General features: G+C 32.7%; 1 protein-coding gene across 3 annotated transcripts; it reads right to left on the reverse strand.

The window, feature by feature from the left end:
* Positions 1–484: 484 nt before the first annotated feature.
* Hou (GID complex subunit 8 homolog protein Houki) lies at positions 485–20,646 on the reverse strand. 3 transcript variants are annotated; one of them, XM_076450666.1, is made up of 6 exons: positions 20,455–20,646; positions 18,539–18,695; positions 16,349–16,456; positions 11,209–11,405; positions 3,936–4,133; positions 485–958 (listed from the first exon to the last, which is right to left on the reverse strand). In XM_076450666.1, exons 3-6 carry the CDS (start codon positions 16,380–16,382, stop codon positions 776–778), a joined length of 612 nt encoding a protein of 203 aa, XP_076306781.1. In that variant the 5' UTR covers positions 16,383–16,456; positions 18,539–18,695; positions 20,455–20,646; the 3' UTR covers positions 485–775. The 3 variants fall into 3 exon arrangements, with proteins under 3 accessions (XP_076306781.1, XP_076306780.1, XP_076306782.1); XM_076450665.1 differs by lacking the exon at positions 18,539–18,695; XM_076450667.1 differs by lacking the exons at positions 18,539–18,695; positions 20,455–20,646 and adding an exon at positions 20,113–20,352.
* Positions 20,647–21,202: the final 556 nt, after the last annotated feature.

Raw genomic sequence — 21,202 nt, forward strand, 5'->3', positions numbered from 1 at the left:
ATGTTTGGCAGCAGTTTTTGTTTTAGTTGTGTAATTTCAATTTCACTTTATGAGCTTGGATTCAAACCTGAGTTTCACACACCAGGTAAATGCTCTATCAACTATCTAAGTAAATGGTTAACCAACTGCCAATTGTAATAAAGTGCCATTAACAATTCAAATTACTACAAGGTACCAACTGAAGTCTATATCAGTTTCTTAGATGAAAATATTTTGATTGAAATATGATAAAAGTATAAAACAAGGAAAGTCATTATGTACAATATTACAATATGGTACAACACCTAATTATACTTATGCTGCAATGAAATTTACTAAAACTTGTTTATGATGCAATAGTCACTAAAACAGTTATAATTTTCTTCTAAAAATTAAATGTTTAAAAGATAAACAGAGCAACATGAGCATGTTTTCTGTAAGAAATTAAAATCCATATAAATATATCTGTGAATTACTTACTGCAAAATAAGAAACAAATTCTTGATTTTAATGTTATAAAGAGCAGGTTTATATTCAAAGTTTCATTCAAAATACAGAAATAAAAACAAATACACCAAGATTAGAAACAAAAGTAATTCATTTATGCATCACACGTTAAAATAACAGCCTCAAAATACTAAATATTAATTAAGAGCTAATCAATTTTATTACCAGGTGATGTATTAGAATTCAACTGTGGATGCTGCCAGTTTCTATAAATTTATACACGCCCATTAACATTTTGTACAAGCTGTCGGTTCATAGTGTTTATACTTGTCATGAGAAACTGAGAAATTCAGTATTGCTTGGGGTCTTCTATGACTCCACGAGCAAGATCAGTCATTCGTGGGTACTTTATTTTCTTTTTGTCAAGTTCTTCTTGTCCCCAGAGTAGCAGTTTCAGCAGGTCAGCAAGTTTAGGTGTAGTGGAAGCTCTATTTTCCATTTCAAGAATTGCTCCATTGATTTCACTAGCAATCTAAATTAAAAAAAAAAAAAAAAGCTCTTCATTTGAACTATTTTTCAATAACTACTTGAGTACTTTTATTCATTTTGCTACTTTAGTGTCAAGCTTTAAAGGAGCCATTCCTAAGAGAAATTAAAATTATGCTTTCTAGTCCAACAGTAAATTTACAACAGATTAAAAATGATATAATTATGCTTAAACACAGTTTTACTAGTATAAAGACATTTCAGGTTGTCTTCTCACATTTACATCCAGTATCAATAATGTAGTAAAGAAATGCAATACTACTGTAGATAACAAATTAAATCTTTCTCTCCTGGAATGTTGCAGAGATGCATGTTCAGAGCTTATTTATAAAAAGAGCATTCCAAGTATTCATTTGAACTTATGTCAAGAATAGATTCAAGATTTTATACAGGGTATGAGTATGCATATTAGCCTTAAATTTGTAATAAGCTCTGATCCACTTTTTTAAAAATATTTTTCTAAACTACTTTGCTAAAACTGATACAAAGAAATTGAAATTTTACAAATATCTTAATAAACCACAAAAACCTTTTCTTATTCAGTTTTAGTCCAAAAAATGTTTTCAGTATATATTTATATATATAATAAAATACTGTATTTTATTTGAGTTTTACTATACATTTGTTAATTGTTTTACTACACCTGTTAAGCCCTAATGCAAGGATATCTGATATCCTACAACTACTACACATAGTAACATTAGTGTTGTGATGTAACATCACATGTTAGGAAGAGTCTACTACATTCCAGAGCTGATACTATGGTCTGTACTAATTGATTTGTTTTGTTTTAAATTTTGCACTAGCCATCCCTAATTTAGCAATGTAAGACTAGAGGGAAGGCAGCTAGTCATCACCACCCACTGCCAACTCTTGGGCTACTCTCTTACCAATGAATAGTGGGATTGACTGTCACACTATAACACCTCCACGTCTGAAAGAGTGAGCATGTTTGGTGTGACAGGGATTCAAAGTCTTGTTAAGCATTTGGTGGGATACTATAGGTGTGAGTTGCTGCCACTCAATGTAATAACGATGACATCATACTTCTATTGTCAATAGAATGTTGCACTGAAAGAAAAGAGGCCTGCTTTGATCACTTGTAAAGGTGTTGTGTTACACCAGGATAATGCATGACCCCATACAACAAGGATCACATCTGCAAAGATTGAAGAGCTAGACTAGGAAAAACTTCCACATCCTTATTTTCCAGACCCTGCCCCATCTGATTATAATTTATTCCAAAGTTTGCAGAACTATCATGATGGAAAAGAGCTTGGAACACATGAAAATGTCCATACTACCCTCTTCTAGTTCTAGGAATTTTGATGCACTAAAGATTTCCATTTTCTATATATGCACGTGTCATATTTTACAGTTCTAGCTGCACTGCCACACACACATGTTCTACTTATCAAAGTGCTGAGGTTCTGCAAGTTTTGGTACTGCACTGTCAGATATACACCTTTTAAGTATCTAACAGTCAATTTGCTGTGAGTCTTGATACACCACAGATTTGGACTGATAAGGCCAAACACACACAAAAATGCACAAAACATGCATGTTAAACTTGCAATGAAGAGGAAATCCAATCAAAACAGCCATATGTAATTCTTCTTTTTATTATTATTCTAATTCCAGCTTACAACAATAATCGCTCGGTATGTTGCACCTAATTGTTTTGTAGAACACTCAATAATGTACTGTGAATATTCATATAGGTATTGAAAACTCAATTTCTTTCTTCTATATTTTAAAAATGCTAAGGAACATACATAGTATATATATGTATAATATAAGTATATAGGTTTTAAGTTCCTAATTCTCCAAGGAAATATTTTTAAAATTGTGAATTTTCACTAGTATGACACAACATTTTCTTTAGGTATCTTTTTTTTCTCTGTTTGTCAACCATCCGGTCAAAGAGTAAGAAATTAAATGTAAACTTCTCGCTATAGAATCTTATTGCTCAGATAAACCATAACTTTTATAGCCTTCAATTATGTTGATTACAGAGCTATGAATAGAAAATCAGACACCTCCTCCCACACATACTTATCACATCCTCTCTTCCAGAATGCATTAATAGTTCTCTCTAATGATTAATTATATATATTACACAATACTAATAGGAAGTTGAGGTTTTAATCTACCAAATGATATATTCCATAACAATGTGTTCTGAACAGATAACAGTTTCACTCAGAGTACAAACATTCCAGTGAGAAACTTAACAATTAGCTTAAATGAATTTGTAAAAGCTCTTGTCAAAGTTAGAAAGCCAGAAAAATTGTGAGAGTTAGGGGAAATTGTCTACTTTTTCCATATTATTAGTCTATGTTCTTTGGTGCATTTTTAATTAAATAAACATTTACTGCTTTACTGCCATTACTATAAAAAAATCAACAGCAAGAAATATGACAGTAAATACTTTATTTGTTGTTTTTCATATTTATTCTTTATTATTATAAAAGTAATTAAAATGTAAAAATAGAGATCTTTCAAGATTAAGTAAGATCAGATTAGGTAAAATAAATAATATAATAAAAATGTTCACGAGGCACACCTGGAAGCAGCAGGTGGTTAATGCGATTTGATAGCATAACATAAGCTGCACATGCCTCAAGTGACTTACAATTTATAAGAGCATGGACAGATTAGAAATTAAACCATTACCTTTTTCTTTTGGTGAAAAATGTAAACAAGTTTATAAATTGACAATTACAGGTTTTTCTTTAAAGAAATAAGAAGTGTTACTTTGCATGGATTTAAGTGCTCTAATATATGATTTTGTGCCTAGTGTTAGTAAAATTTAAACCAAAATACTTAGCATCTACATTAAACTGTACACTCAGATTACTTCTAATAGAATTTTATTTGTATGCTAGTTACTATATTAAAATTGCTAGCAGCATAAAATTCTTGTTCTTAAATTTGATTCAGCTCATGCTAGTTATTAATACCTTTTGCCTGTGAGAAGGATGCAATAAATCTCCAAAAGGAGATTTCTCCGGCTCATCAAAAGCAAGTAAAGCTAGCGTCCTTTCTAATTCAATCAGTACTTCTTGGTTTTCCTCTCCCCTCTCAGCAAGTTGTTCTTGAGCATATTTTAACGCTTCTTCTGTATTTTTTCCACGAATCAACTCTATAAGATGTTGTTGCTAAAAGCAAAGAAGTCAGATTCTTATACTTTAGTATCTATATACTTTTTGTTAGTAATATTTTAATTTGTTTCAAATTACTCCAGAACTGAAATACAGTTCACTCATGATTAAAAGAAAAATATACTCATGACACTATCTGATGATATAAGGTGTTTTACAGTAGCCTATGAAACTTAAAAAAAATATTATGAAATTAAATACAACAAATATACACCACACTATATAGTAAAGTAATAAAAATTAAACAAAACTTCTAATTTTCGGAGACCATTAGAAAAATAATAGGAAATGTTGAGCTGGATGATTAGAGAATGTAGCCGATTCATCATTGGCCTCATTCACAGATGAAATTAAGCTAATTAGTTATTTTCAAATGAAATTTAGATAGTTAGAATAATCAAAACTATTAGCAAAATTCAAATTAAAATTTAATAACTGATTATTTTCCTCATAGTAATAAATCTAATCATAATTTAGTTTAATCAATTACCTATGTATCATTAATAAATGAACTGAATTGATTGTCCAGTTCTAGTAAAAAATTGTATTTAATATTTATTTAATTCTCTTAATGAATGATTATCACAGAAATGAGTTACACAGGGTTGATTTAAAAGTAAAAATCAGCTGTGTGTTTCATGATTAGGTTATTCTGTAATGTACTTATGAAAGTATGTTCAAGACATTGTGTCTGTAAAACAGCAACAAAAACTATTAAAAGCAATCCTAATCAGCAATATTTGTATAATGATTACCATCAATTCAATATTTTGATGAAGTTTGTAGTTACAATCTGACATTGAAAATAAAAAAAAGTATTTTTTTCTGTAATATCTATTTCTTACATTCTTACAAAACTCAAAATTTATAATTTTTCTATACTGAAAATGTATTTTGAATTGGTACTGCTTACCTTCTCTCTCTAACATACAAGATTAGCATACCACAAGACTCGTACTCTCCCCTCACTGGAATTAGGGTCATTCCATGTCAAATCGTCCACATTTGGAAAATTATCCAGGTGACCCCCCCTCAGAATGCCTTGAAAGAATTCACATGTGCTCATCTACCCATATAATGAAAAACTGCCAAAGATTAGATCAATATCTTTAATAGTTTCTGATTTACAGCCCTGTAAAATTTAATTAATTTTTTTTTTTATTTTTGGCAAATTTATTTTCAGGCAACTTTGGCTGCTTAAAGTTGCAAGAGTAATGGTGGTAGAAGGCTGAAATTTGCTACACTGAATTAATCTCACAGAATTCAAAAATGGTTTCAAACCAAGTTTATCTCTCTTAGGATTTGCATAGTGAAGCTGTAAAATTGCCTGAAAACCCATAGCTCTAAGACTTAATATGATACAAAGCTGAATTTTTTCAAATTTCCTATAACATATCAGTTGATAAATCAGCAATTGTTGTAATTAAAAGTCTGTTAGATCTCCTGTAAAAAAATTTAGTTGCGTGCAACTTTTTATGATTTCAGAGGATACTTTAAAAAATTATAACTCAAAAAATAGGTTGAACACCATCCTGATATTTTTTGTACATCATATTCAGAGATGTAAGAATATATGATACAAATCTGAAAAGGCTGAATAACTGGCGACATGGTCAAACTGTGGACTGAAGTAGGGCTATTTTTAGTTAAATCATAAAAAGTTGCATGCAGCTACATTTTTTTGCAGGAGATCTAACAGACTTTTAATTAAAACAACTGCTGATTTATCAACTGATATGTTATAGGAAATTAAAAAACAAAATTCAGCTTTGTATCATATTAAGTCTCAGAGCTATGGCTTATTACATAAGCCAATGTTTTTTACGATTTTGGGTTTTCAGATGATTTTACTGCCCAACTATGCAAATCTTAAGAGAGATAAACTTGGTTTGAGACCATTTTTGAATTCTGTGAGATTAATTCAGTCAGTGTAGCGAATTTCAGCCTTCTACCACCATTACTCTTGCAGTTTTAAGCAGTCAAAGTTGCCTGAAAATGAATTTGCCAAAAATAAAAAAAATTAACAATTTTACAGGGCTGTAAATCAGAAACTATTAGAGATATTGATCAAATCTTTGGCAAATTTTCATTATATGGGTAGATTAGCACGTGAATTTTTCAAGCCATTCTATGGGGGGTCACCTGCAGTCCCCTGGATGATTTGACATGGAATGACCCATTAGTAAATTCCTATGCATCTTTTATGCAAATTCGTCATCCATCAACCAACAGTGTCACAGCACACTCACGTAATGCGTGCAACTCCCTCTACCAAACCTTCACTTTGAGGTTTGACAGGTGTGAGCACTGGTGAAGTAAAGTGGAAAGTTGGGAAGTGTAACAAGAAATAAGTATTTATTGGAAATATATTTCCAATACAGGAAAAATTATAACTTCCTTATATATACTGTACTTACCTCCTCTTACAAAATTAGCTAAAATCACACATTGAGAAGGTTGGAAATCATGAAGAATGATTAAGGCACATCGAATCATATTCTGTAAATCAGCTACATAAAAATCTCTAAAAAATACTGACATCCTACAAGGGTAGGATGAAGAACATACCATCTACACCTCCAACTCAGTTATAGGGGATTAAGACCCACTTTAATTACTATGCACTACACAAGCATCAGCACCTGACAGCAATATAGCATTTGGGACTAACCATCCAGCAGGGAAAGGATGGATTCAACTTGTGCAAGGACTACGTTAATTGGTTCACTTGAATCTAACACCTTAATGCTGAGAACATTTGCAAAAGTAAGATGAGAGCTCCCAATCAAAAGAGGTGAGCTGCATTTGCTACAGATTAACTCCACTTGGTATGGAACCTGTAACAGATAGCCACATCTACTGGTAAGATGACAGATTAACTCAATTGTATGTGCAAAAAAGATGGAATAAAGAAAGGCCCCTGAAAAAAGGAAAAAGGGCAAAACTTACCAATTAAAGATGCACCAAAATCTAGAGCATAGCCACAGGTGGAAGCCAAAATCCCAATACAAATGAAAGCACCATGTGAGGAGGATAATTGGAGGTTAACATAATAAGCGTGGCCCACATGCCAGCTTGGAGAATCTTCTTGAATGAATGATGAAGATGGGAAGTGATGGAAGATAGAGAGAAGTAGGCAAGTGGACCAGAAGGCAGACCCATTTCATAAAGGAAGAAGGACAGCCATGGAACACAAAGGCAGTTACAAGTATCCCAGAGGATAGTTGCAATGCAATATAACACCCTAAGGCCCCAAAAGGTTACAGCAGTCTATCTGTGTCTGGATAAGGGTAAAGATGGGAGACAGAAGGTAGAGAAAAAGAAGAAACACCCTTCTTGAGTTGCTATGGTCTTAAGAAGAAAGGAATGATCAGAATAAAGTAGAAGATAGATTATGAGAAAGACTGGCAATGTCCACGGGCCAAAACGAAAAGGAAATAGATCTTATGGGACAATGAAACAAGCAGCATGAGGAAAGTGGTTCAAAGAAAGGAAGAGTCAGGATACACAGGAGACAACTGAATCTGAAAGAAATGCATGAGAATGGATAACAGGTAAAATAAAAAATGGATGAATGGAAGTAGCTAACTGGTAGGCAATTAGAGGTGCGAAGCCAGATCTCCTTATCTGAAAGGAATGCATGAAAATGGAGAACAGGTGAAATAAAAATCCTACATAGCAAATGGATGAATTGAAGTAGCTAACAGGTAGACATTTAGAACTGTGAAGCCAGATCTCCTTACCTAAAAGGAATGTATGAGAATGGAGAATAGGCAAAATAAAAATCCTACAGTAACTGGCAAAATACATGGTATAGGAGAAGATGGCTCTATATTTGGAAATTGAAGACATTGAAAACCCATGGTTGAAAAGCCAGGTGAGAAAGTCTGCCAACTGAGCCATTGAAGGTCTTGGCAGCAGGAAATCCCGTGCCAGCAGAATAACTGCAAAGAATTTTCCTTATGCCTCAGTAAATTTCCATGGAAAATGGATGAATGGAAGTAGCTAACAGGTAGGCAACTAGAGCTGTGAAATCAGATCTCCTTACCAAGGACCATACAAAAGCCATATATGAAAATGCAGGATGGAGAAACTGGGATTAAGAGTCAAGGATAAAGGTTAATGCAAAAGAGGGAGAAACAGAGGAAAAGGAACTGGTAGTTATAGTAGTAAACTTCGGTGCCTTGGAAAACAGAGCTGTGTTTAACAATGGTGTGCAATCAGGAGAACCAAATATGGAATAAAATGTACCAGAGAAATCACTCAATGAAGCAAACAGATGAAAAGGTACACAAAGGTATTTGTGAGACCAATCCTGGTTCAAGGCATTAATAGCCTGAGCCTGTGAATGCAGGACAGGTGACAAGGTCTTGATGACTAACAAATACTGTTAATGCTTAACCACCTCTTAAGCTGTGAAAAAAACATTAGATTAATCCCTCTGAAAGAACTTTTGTGACCCAGTAATCCTCAACAAAGAGTAGCCAGCAAAGAAAAAAATCCAAAAACCAAGCTCTTACTGGCACGTGAATCAAGGAGGTAGTCACCAGTACTAGAGATGACAGACAATACATTATCAAAGTCCTTGATGAGAGGATACACCTGGACTGGAAGTCATGGACAAGGGATGAGAGAGTAAAGGACAGGAGACAGGAATAGGAGGCATAGAAGGCTCAAAATGAGCCATAAAAGTTGAAAGGATGGATATTATTTACAGCTGGATATCATCAGGGACCATGGTAAAGATATAATGTGAAATTCAAAGAGCAAGATATAAATTCTTGAGATAGGTGGATAGCAAATTAACTCAAGCCAGCATGTATTCCCTACCAATAAGATCCCAACAACAAAGAAACCACATACATAACAACAGAATAAAGGAGGATATATGGGCCAAAGTGGAAGATAGAAGGTGAGAAGTATTGGCAGAAAGTCCCTCATGATTTCTGTGGAGATCCTCAAAGAGGAGATGTATGGAATACAAATACCAGAAGAAAGTGATAAGAGTAATACAAAGGTGAAAATATTGGGCATGTGTGAGGTTAACATTAGATTCAGGAATTACTTTCCAGAGAGGCAACAAGGAATCCAATAACTGGTAATCCAGAAACAGAAATTCAGCCCAATTATGAGTTAGGGCATACTGATCAGAGGCTCTCAGAGGGCACAGCACACTGATTTCGTCACTTAACTGGAAGAGAAAGTGATTACAATGTTTTGATTTTTACAATATCAAAACAGGGAGGAAAACCAAAAAGAGTTGAGAAGAATGCTCTTGCAACAAAGAAGGATGGGTGGAATAAGAAATCCAGGAAAGAGATAAAACATCACAACCCTCAGGTACAAAATCCATGAAAGCCATGGAAAATCTACTGGAATCTTAAGGCTGGAACTAGGAAGGAACAGCATACCCAGGAGGAGGAAAAATTGTCATCATGCTAAAGAACATCAGCCACATCAGAAAGAGCTTGAGTAACATCAGGTGACAAAGGATGACCAAGTATCACTCAATCTTCCAATAAAGAAAATCAGAAAGAGCTGTTGAGTTGCCTGCAAATGAGGCCTGAGACAGAAGACGTATCATTGGTGTGACCCCTGAAGTGGTAATTTTAATTTTGGATTTTATGACTGACTAAACTGCCCAAAAAGCAACAACTCTAAAGTGAGAGAAAAGTAGTAATGTAAAACTATAATAATAAAACTACTTCAAATAGAAATAAAAATGTATTATATGGGAAGCCACAAAGCACAAGAGAAGAAGATATTTGTACTCAAAAGCTGCCAAGTGAGAAGTAAAGGTTCAGTAGTGTAGTACAGAGGGAGTCACATAAATCATGTTACACTACTATTGGTTAATGAATGACTCATGATGATTTGCATAAAGACATGCAGAAATATATTAATTTCAATGATGGGGGGGCACAAGGCTTGTGGCATGCATAAATAAAACATTCACATCTAGAGGACAGCACTAAACAAGAATATCTAAATTTGCAAGATAAGGTAAGTACAGTATCAGAATATATTTTGTTTCTAAGATTCATAATTAAAATATATATATGAGCATCCTGCCTGGAGAACATAGGTGAGGAACAGTACTATAATTTCTTAAATCTTTATCAGGTCAAAGTAAGTGGCATCAAGAATCTAACAGTTCATTATTTAAATGCTGTGCTATTAGGGTGAATTAGTGGTGTTTATTTACTATACAGATTTATGTTACATGAACAGAAGCCACAAGATGATAAACCTTTCCTGCATTTCAGTAAAAGACAAGAAGGAAGAATAAGCGAGTTCCTCGGACCTTAAAAACGTGGGCATTAACACAGAAAACATGTACTTAAATACCTTAAATAAGGACATATGTAATAAGTTACTTTAATGGATGGAAGGATGGTTGAGAGAAGGCAGCAAATTATTTATGGAGTTCAGCTTAATTGGACTAATGTTATGAGTAGTATATGCCTTTCATTATTTACTTATTTGATGAATTTTCCAAAGGTATTAAAGAGCTAACTTTATTTTGAAAGTGAAAGACTAGAAGGAAGGCAGCACCCCCACTGCCAACTCTTACGCTGCTCTTTACCAATGGATAGTGTAATTGGCCATCATATAATAATGCCCTCTCAGTTAACAATGTCTGATAACAGGATTTGAACCTGCAACTCAAATAATAAGTTGAGCATCCTAACCACCAATCTAATGTCCTTCATGAATTAAAAAAAGCCCTTGATGTCTCACACAAGGGAGCATTACACCTGTGTATTTCTCACTAGATTAACTAACCAAAACAAAACTACACTATTATGCTTATATGTTTGAAGTTAAGCACAAAGCAACACAATGGGCTATCTGTGCTCTCCCCTCCACAGTTATCAAACCTGGATTCAAGCATTCTAAGTCTGCATATATATATATATACTGCTGTGTCACAGAGGCAAATTATTATGCATTCAGTTATTACTATTTAATAACACTTCTTCACTAAAACTTGACTTAATATACCCCCCTAATGGAAAATGATACCAAAGTATTTACAGAAGATTTTATTTATTATCACAGTATTACAAACCTGTAGATGGAAAAATAGATATCTGTTGTTGTCCAAAAGTTCAGGATGAAGATTATTCACCATGGCAATAGCCTCCTGAATTTTACCACTTTGTATTGCATCACGGATTTTAATTCTTTCATCTAGGGTATCCAAATCCACTGCAGGACTAATTCCAGATTCTATACGAAATTTTTCTGCTGCTTCTTTAAATCCCTCTTAAAAAAATTACAAATAATACTTTCAATAAACTTGCATGTTAGGCAAAATACATGGTATCACATGTTAAAATTTTAGTGAATATTTAGCTGTTAATAACACAAATACACAATATGCCATGTATGTATGAGCTACAGCAGTACTTTTATAAACATGGATATTATGAGGTGTTCACATTTCATTGTCTATCCTAAACACTGATAACCCTGTAAACTAAGTTCTGAAATGTAACTTATACAATAGTCAAAACACAAAGTTCCATTACAACATTAATGCTTTCCAGATGTTTCTCACTTTCTTAATCCCTACATTTTCACTAAAGTAATAATTGAAAAAAATTTACACATATACATTACATACTCATAAACCCAACCTTGACAAGTTAGAAATAAAAGTTATAAATACAAATGCACCAGCATCACTTTTACTTTTCAATAAATGCTTGGAGCTTAATATAAAACTGTATATGAGGAAGTTAAGTCCAGCCTACTGTTTGAGAACCATGATTAACAGGTAGAAATGTAATCACAATAATGGCTTCTAAATAATCAGCAGGTTACTGAACTGCAGGATAAAGACAATCTGCCATGGGGAAAAAAAAGCTTTAGCAAATAATTTTTTCTTCATGTACATTTTTGCCAGTCTATTTTAAAAAAATAAACCCCTAATTTTTAATAATCTGTCTTATATAAATATAAAGTCATCTGAAAAGTTAGCCTTAAATAACTAAGACAAAAGTACCATTACCCAAAGCCTCACTAAACACTCCTATCATCTCATTCCCAAGATAGTAATGCTAATTTCTATTACTCTAATCCTTACTACAGCTGTACCACAGGAAGTTTGCAAATCCAGAGTCTATTATTTAAATTATCTTCAAATAGATTTTTCTTAACATTACATCTTACATTCATCACTAGACTTTCTATTAATGGTCATTCTGCTTTGCATTATTTTTAAAGGAATGATGTGAGCTATCCCTACATTTACTTCATTTTTCCAAAGATATAATTTTCCTATACTGAAAATGTATTTCCAATAGGTACTTGCCTCCTCTCACATAAATAGCTACTCTCATTCAGTGATGCTTTCTATATGCAAAACAATTTTTAAGCATGTCACAAGCCTTTTATCTCCCCTCAATCATAATTACCTGATTTCAATGCATCTCTCATGCAAATCATTATGCGATAACTTTCCAACAAGATAACAAGCATATGTAGTTTCCTCTATTCAATTACATCAAACTATAACTGAGTTTTAGCAGGATGGAAAGTGTGAGTAAAGGAAAGTATCCACTGGAAATACACTTCCAATGTAGGAAAATTATAACTCTTGATACAATACATCATCTCACATAAATAGCTACAATCCCACACTGAATAGGTGGCAGGACATGTGTGAGGGAAAAATAGAATCATCCTTCAAAAGCATCCAAACAATGCTCCCTAAGATGAGACAGTCCAATTCTAAGATCTGATGTGGGAGACTGCACCGCTTCTGAACCAGGTATAATCTTTGCCCATTATACAAAGGTATTACACATATAGATGGGAAGGGGAGGAGTAGAGGAGAGGAACACATTCAAATGGGAGGGAACTAATGTTGGATAGTGATATGAACCATACAATATTTATGAAACTACATCAGAGAAAATATAAAAGTGAGTACAATTAAAAGGATATGTCCACATATAGAGAAGTCAGGGCACAATGGACAGTACAAGGCAAGTCAACTACATTTAAACCTATGCCACTGAAAACTGACATCCATGAAGGGGTAGACTGAGAAACACAACATTGATAAATCAACTACAATCCAAAACCTGCCACCAGGTACTAACATCCACATGGGGGGTAGGAAAGAGGATCATACCACTTGTAAGTTTACTACATTTCAAAACCCAATCCACTGGAAACCAATATCTACATGAAGGTAGGAAAGAGGATACTATCTTAATTTCAAGTTAATGAGACCAGAGGAAATTAAAAACCTCTATACCCATGAACAGGGCACATGTGAAGATAAGAAATTGATCAATCAATCTTGGAACTTAAAATATCTGGTATAAAAAAAAAGATGCCTGCATAATATAAACCATCTTCCTCAAACTTGAAATTCACTGGAACCACAACAAGCACAGTAACATCTTCAGAATAATAAATGTTGAGGATAATGGAAGGAGGAAACCTGTAATAATCTGCAAATACCTTCACTATTAGCCACAACATACATTTAATAACAAAAGTATAATTGAAGGAGGAGTGTAGACATCTTTAACACATGTGAGAACTTAAGTAGATTGTTTCAACTCTAAATCCAAAACCCAGTCACTGGGAACCAACATCCACATTGGAGTAGGTGGAAGAATGCCAACTGAAGGGGTGAAATGCAATTTCAATGGCTCACTACCATTTACACGTGTTTCATACTGGATGATATCACAACCAAAACACCACTACCCTACTCTCAAATGAATAGTTTTATAATCATTGCTATATCTTGTATTTCATTAACCCATTCAGAAAGATGCTTCCACAGTCAAATGAGCCCCCATGCAGTTTATTATGTTAAGTATCATAATTTATCCCAGATGAGTCTTAAATTTATTATTTTATGTATGTTACATATTACAATTTCAAATAACTGGAAATTTTAATTTAGAAATGAATTAAAGGTTAATATTTATCAAATTTATAATATTTGCCTACAAGATTGTTTGTTTTTTGAATTTTGCACACAGCTACACAAGGGTTATTTGCACTAGCCATTCCTAATTTAGCAGTGTAAGATTAGAGGGAAGGCAGCTAGTGGTCACCACCCACTGCCAACTCTTGGGCTACCCTTTTCCCAACAAATAGTGGAATTAGCCATCACATTATAATGCCTCCACAGCTGAAAGGGCGAGCATATTTGGTGTGACGGAGATTCAAACCCGTAACCCTCAGATTACGAGTCAAACGCCTAAATCCATCTGGCCATGCAGGGCCACCTACAAGATTGATACACACCATTTCCCTTCTTAACAGAAATATATTTTAATATATAAACAACAATATAATTTGTAATAATGGTTATTACTAATAGTTATTACAAATAATGGTTTATATACAAGGGTTTTACAAACTTAAAAACAATACCGAGTCTCATATCTGGTCTGGAGCTGAATATTTTTATCAACGATCCGGGTCAACGATGAGAAAATTAATTTTGAGTTGATATTGTCACATTTTGCTTAAGCTTGTTATCTTGGTTGGCCTTGCACTGTTTACGAGCTCGGTTTTTACTGACAAAGATATTTAATGTCTTCATAGAAATACTAATGTCCAAAGTTAATTCACTAAGTTGAATGGTTTATGATGTTTGAAAACTGTAAATATGCCTAGTCAAATATCTGTTGTTTTTGGATTAATAAGTATTAATTACAATTATATCTTCCAAAGCCTACAGCACACTTGACTGTAGCTGACTAATAATATTAATACTGTCTCTTGATGCAATAGTGTAAAGTTTGAGGAGAGATTCTAAATTGTTCAACAATGTTCAAAAACACTAGTGTTTACATAAAACAAATATCATTTACACTTACTCTCAAGAATCTTCTAGTTTTAGAAAACTTGTACAATACACACCCAACAATGTAAGTCACATGCATAAAAAACTATCCTGAAACAAACCTAAATATTAAACTGACTCTTGTGTATAAATCTTTGGGATGATTCTGCTATGGAAAGATTGAGATAAGCATCAGTAACACTGAACTAGGTCATCCAAAGCCTTAGTGCAAATTGCCATTGCAGGTTAAGAAATAATGCCATCAGAAAATGAAGAAGATAAAAAATATTGATTGAGGTAAGAAAGATCAATGATTGGAAACCAATCTCCTGTCTCCCTGGGTACAACAAACAAGTGAGAATAAAATCCTGGAAAAATATGATCAATCATATCTACTGCCATTTTGACTAATAACTCTCTTATAGCCTGGAAACAAAGCTGCACTTGTTGTGGATCTGTAGGAGGTGAAAAGCACTGGATTTTGAAGATATGGGGAGGGAGTGTTGATATGAATTGAATGGCCAACCCTGATACCATAAAATGGAGTACCTATGCAGCCATGGTGAAAGAACTCCTGATGTAAAGAAAATTTATATATAGTGTCATCAAATGGTGTTTTGGAATAGACAATTACATCACACGATAAAAACTGATGTTGAGAAATACTGATTGGATAAGATCAATAAAAACTACACTTACTTTGATGTTTTCAGAGCTAAATTGGTTTTATTTTATTCCAAGCTACTCTGACTTTCCTCCTAGAAGGCTATAAGTTACATTATCAAAAAACCTTTTATGAAATTTACAGATACTAACGTTTCATTCAGATCACAGTGAAATAAACCTATAACCAACATATCAAATTTAAAAAAAATTATATATAAAATCAATCAAAACTTTATTGCATAAATTTTAAATTTGAAGTTTTCTACATGTGAATGAAGAAATACAAATATATTTTTGGTAATTTTTAATTCAGTGATCCAATTTTGCTCTGTGGGAAAGAGTAGATGCAACTGGGCCTACAGAGGGTTAAATTATCTTGAAAATGTAGCTACAAGTGAATAGTTCAATTATTAAAATTACTTTATGTTGTTTTTAAATTTAAGTTGGTTTTTCATTCTTTTTAAATTTTGTAATATTCTTCCTCCCTCTCATGTAAAAAGGCACTAAAATATGAAAAACAATAACACTGCAACATAATTACAAATGTATATGAAAGTTTATAATCAGTTTCTTATATCCTAATTAATTCCAAAAGGCTTTAATGAATGTTCTTCATTTGTCATATAAGTAACTCATTCACGATCTGTTTTAATCATTTTTGATTACAGAACATGACTTATCAAATAACATAAATATAAACAAGTTAAGGAATGCAACTCACCTGTTTCTAAGTAGTCCATTATTAGACGATTCATATCAGCACGTTGTATGTGTAGACTTTCTAACTTTTGCAACCACTCTTCTTTTGTTATTTCATCTGGTTTTTCTCCTGCGAATCAAGAGTACAATAAGAGTACAATCTCCCATGTTTAAAACAAACATAAATCAAACTTATTTGTAAATCAATAAAGACTGTTCATTTTGTGTATTACTTTGTGACCATCTTTCTCAGTCTAGGTTATTCAGAGATCTAGCATATTATTCTGTAGTAAATGTTCTTATTGGATCTCTTGTTGTTCTTGGACCAGTCTTGTACCTCTACAGTTAGCTCAGTTTTACTTAAATATACAACAGAATATTGCTACTGCATCAATACAATGTAACAGGGACATCAGTTGCTATGAAACAAAGATGGCAGTTGCTTCTCCAACCTTGGTTTAAAATAAATACATGTCTATAAATACATCTAATCAAAATCTTCTCAGATGTGAAAAAAAAAAGTACAGCCAAAAAAAGGATTAAAACTTGCAACTTAAAGGAATGAAACCAAAACTGGCAGCTATGCTTATAGCACTGATAAGAATTTTACAGAAAATATCCATTCAATAGTTAGCTAGGTCACATATTTTGTTTTACCCACCATTATGTTTCAAGTTGAACAAAAATTGCAATTTGGTTAACTAATGAATGAATATTTAATATAAAATGCTTACTGATGCTATAAGCATAGCTACCAGTTTGGCTCCCACTCTTGATTTTGTTTCTTTGAGTCTCGCACTACCCAATCCATTTTCTCACACTTAAGGTATTTTTGTTTAGACATACAACTTTCTGTCAAAACACACCAACAAATCACAGCAAATAAGAAAGTGACACTTGATAATAACAAATATTAGCTTTAGAATCAAAACTGTATTCTTCAGAACACACCTTTACTTCACAGAATCAAACTAGGTACTTTAAAATATATGGTACTACTTTTGCCTCTTTAAAACAGTATTAAATTCTTTTATAATAACACCATGGAAACTAGAATAAGTTTCTTGTTATCATCTGCATACACTTGGAATAGCCATATCAAGCATCATGTACACTAATTACTTAAGCTAATATCACATGAAGTTAACACATTTTAATTAGGATAATTTCATAAAATTTAGCAAACCTGTACTGGAAAGTTAGCAATGAATAATCAATAACAATCATCCACCTACTTAATTCTTTTGACATCTTTCAACCAAAAGCTATCATCAGAAGCCTCAATGTAGAAGAGGGGATACAAACTGTTGGTATGTTTACCCATTTATTCCACAGTAGCTCTGCACATGGCCATATCCAATTTGGACTAATTAACTAACTCCATCATCACTGCCAGTGAACAATTAATTTCATGTAATAGCAGAATCATACATATAATAAACCTATTAACCTCTTATTAGTACATTAAGTTCCTTATTCTACTGAACTTTGAGAATAATTATTATTGCTCATCAGTGGTGAAAGTAAGATGGTACAGTGTACCAATAGGATTTTGTCAAGATAATTCCAAGATTTGGCTTATCATAACAGTTTTTAGCAACATAGTTGGGTGTTGTGTTATATTGTTGTAAGGAAACATACTGTACTTCAGACTACTTCTAGTCAAATGTGGCACATGCATGTGATTTAGGTATTACTTCAGATTCCTATCCTACCTAGAAAATATTTTCAAATAAAATTAAAGTAGACTTTTTTTTTTTTTACTGCCCCAATTGAGTGTAGTGGCTGTTAGTATTAAAATGTTGAAGCTTTGGTACAAAGAAGTCAGGTCTTTGGTGTTGCTAGCTCTGAAGAGGATGCTGCTGATTCACAAAAGGATTTAGATCATTTAGCAAATTTGGCAAATGAACAGCAGATGGGTTTTAATTATAATAAATTCAAGATAATGTATGTAAGTTACCATTATTTGAATTATAAGTATAATTTGGATGGAAATAACCTTAATAGTGTTATGACAAAAAGGAATCTTGGTGTTCTGACTGATCACTGTATTAAGACACTCAAGTAGTGTGCTGCTGCAAGTAATAGGGCAAATATGATTTTATGTTTTATCTAGAAAAATACTAAATACAAGTCTATAAAGGTTATAATTTCATTGAGGTCACTGGTTAGGCTACATTTTGAGTATTGTGTTCAGTCTTGGGCTTCTTACCTTAGAAAGGATATTGACTTGTAGGGAAGAATTCAAAGGAGGGTTACTAGAATGGTGCCTAAGGTGGAGGGATTTCTGTACAACCACAGAGTGAAATCTCTCATATTGTTTCCTCTTGAAAATTGTTGGGGTGGGGTTCTGATTGAAGTGCTTAAAACTGTAAAAAGAATTGAAAGCATTGATATAATGTTTTTTTCACACTTAACAGTGAGAACAATATGACTAGGACACACAAATACAAATTTTTGCAGAGCAGGAGTCGTCTTCAGCCAAGGCAGTTTTATTTCTTTTTTAACAGGGTGATTGGCATTTGGATGTTGTGGAAGCAGTAAATTGAGGTATTTTAAAGAGAAAACTTGATAAGTATATGAATGACAAGGGCTGCCTGTAAAATTTTTAAAAATTTATTTGTTAGTAGTTTTAGTGTAGAGGATGGAACAGTTGAAATGGACCAATAGGTCCTACGTCATCCCAAAATCTTATGGTATAAAATGTGGGTAGGAGAATGGTTAGCACTGCTACTGTACCAGTAAGAATTTAAAAATACATTTACCACATTTGCTTACAGCCTCCAGTATATGAATATATTTAATAAAGACAATGGGGAGGACAAAGAAAATTATACAAATATGTAAAAAAAAATAACAAAAAGTATTTTAAAAAACAGTATAAATAAAAAATGAAGCTAATCTTACAGGGTGTATGCATAATGTAATAATAAATGAGTAAAATGCTTATTTCAGAATTTGCCATATTATACAACAACAAAAATATAGTACTTTTTATTTTTTGTTTAATTTTTACTTTTTTCCATTGCCTTTTATACCACCACTCTCAATACACATATAACTATCCCAAATAGATAATATATGTACATCATCTGTTTCAATGTCCAACTAAAGGCAATACAAAAGTATTTCAGAAAGGCTTAATATCAACAAGGTGAATGAGAATAGCAGCACCTAATACATTTTCTGAAAGACTTGCTCCAACTTCAGATAACACTGAAAGCAAACTTCAAGTCTAAAATACACATTAGGATAGTGGACAATTATGAAATATTCAAATAATATCCCACAATAACCCATTCCTGTGGATCCATAATTATGGCCATTCAATTCTGGCCACTTGTAAAAATAATGTACAAAACACTAGAGTAATCATAGCATAGTTAACATTATGATATTTTGCATGCATATATTTTATCCTTTATCAGTTCTTTTGATACTTTATTTTGCCAACTAAGTTAATCATCATTCCTAGTTTAAAGTCATTAAAAAAAAGGATAAAATGGCTAAAGATTTACTTATGACTTATGACCTTGCCTTGATAATGTTACAATATAAAGTGTTTTTTTTTTAAATATTAATTTCTTGGTTAAATCATGACAATGGTGAGAAATTACACACAGTCTCACTGAAGCATGCTGAATAAACAATACATCTTACAACAAATCATTTTATTACATCCATAAAAAAAAAAACGTTGTAGAAGCTTTAAAGTTGAAAATAATTATCATAACTACCAGTCAACATATCTTATACTAATTACTTAAGGAAGAGAACTATCATTACCAAAGCAAAAATATCACTATCACTATATCAGCATCAATAACACCAGCGAGTAGTATTTCTATTGCAGTAACATGAAGGGCAAAATTGCTAAGAATTCCACTTATATTTTTAAGTTGCAGTACCGCTAGCAGTAGTAGAGTAGTAATTAGTACAGTCAGGAACCGTATTACTGATATTATTGCATTACATTTACAAAGTGGAGTAATTACAATTTACATTGCATATTTAATTTGCACTTGGAGCACTGTTGTAACTTGTAGGCCTAAGCACACATTGTTGTACACTTGAACAACAGATACATGTACGCAAATTTATATCAGACCAAATTTGAAATGTTCTTACGTGACTTTATTTGTTGAGCCATTTGATAAATATGATTCTCCAGGAAAAATCTCAATCAAATAACCAAATCTTCAGTAAATCTCGTAATATTTAAATCAACATTACTATTGGAAGAAAGGACTCCGTACAGCCTTTCACTCTAACCATTAAAAAGTACTAATAAAAACAGAATATTTTTTCCCTTTATTTTTCTTAGAGGTGGCCACTAGACCCAAAACATTGTTGAAACTTACTTATTAATATACATATGAGTAAGTGCTGATTTGTTTAAAATATCATACGATAACCTTCCTAAAATAACATATTATGATACATGAAATACCATAAAATTACTGGGTTTTTTTTCACAGTAAATCGATATATGAATTGGTAGGTATAAAATAACACAAATATAACAGTTGTGTGAAGGAGGTATTTGTTCTTTTTAATCCTAATATTAAATACAATAAAAAAGTTGAAAATACGATTGGAATATCCTATAACAGAAATTTCCACTCATGGTCAGCAGCCCCTTCGGGGTCCGCGATAATATTTGATGGGGTTCGCAATAATATGCCAAATTTATAAAATTACCATTTACTAAAAAAGTAATAAAGAAGATAGAATCTTAAAACATTATAAAACTATTACAGCAATATATACAAATACCAATTTATTAACTGAAATTAACATCAATTGAAGTATTTAAATTCATTGTACGTCTGACACTGTTGCCTGCCGATTGAGAAAACAAGACAGTTGGTTTCCA

The sequence above is a fragment of the Tachypleus tridentatus genome, chromosome 8 (assembly GCF_004210375.1).
Source record: "Tachypleus tridentatus isolate NWPU-2018 chromosome 8, ASM421037v1, whole genome shotgun sequence".
Lineage (NCBI taxonomy): Eukaryota > Metazoa > Arthropoda > Merostomata > Xiphosura > Limulidae > Tachypleus > Tachypleus tridentatus.

What these genes read in the sequence shown, in the direction of transcription:
- Hou (XM_076450665.1), bottom strand. Translation starts at nt 20,476, where the DNA reads ATGGCTCAACAAATAAAGTCAC. An exon ending in AATGGACTACTTAGAAACAG is followed by an intron (nt 11,406 to 16,348) that starts GTGAGTTGCATT and finishes AATTTTTTTAAG; the next exon opens with AGGGATTTAAAGAAGCAGCA. An exon ending in ATCCTTCTCACAGGCAAAAG is followed by an intron (nt 959 to 3,935) that starts GTATTAATAACT and finishes TTTTTAATTTAG; the next exon opens with ATTGCTAGTGAAATCAATGG.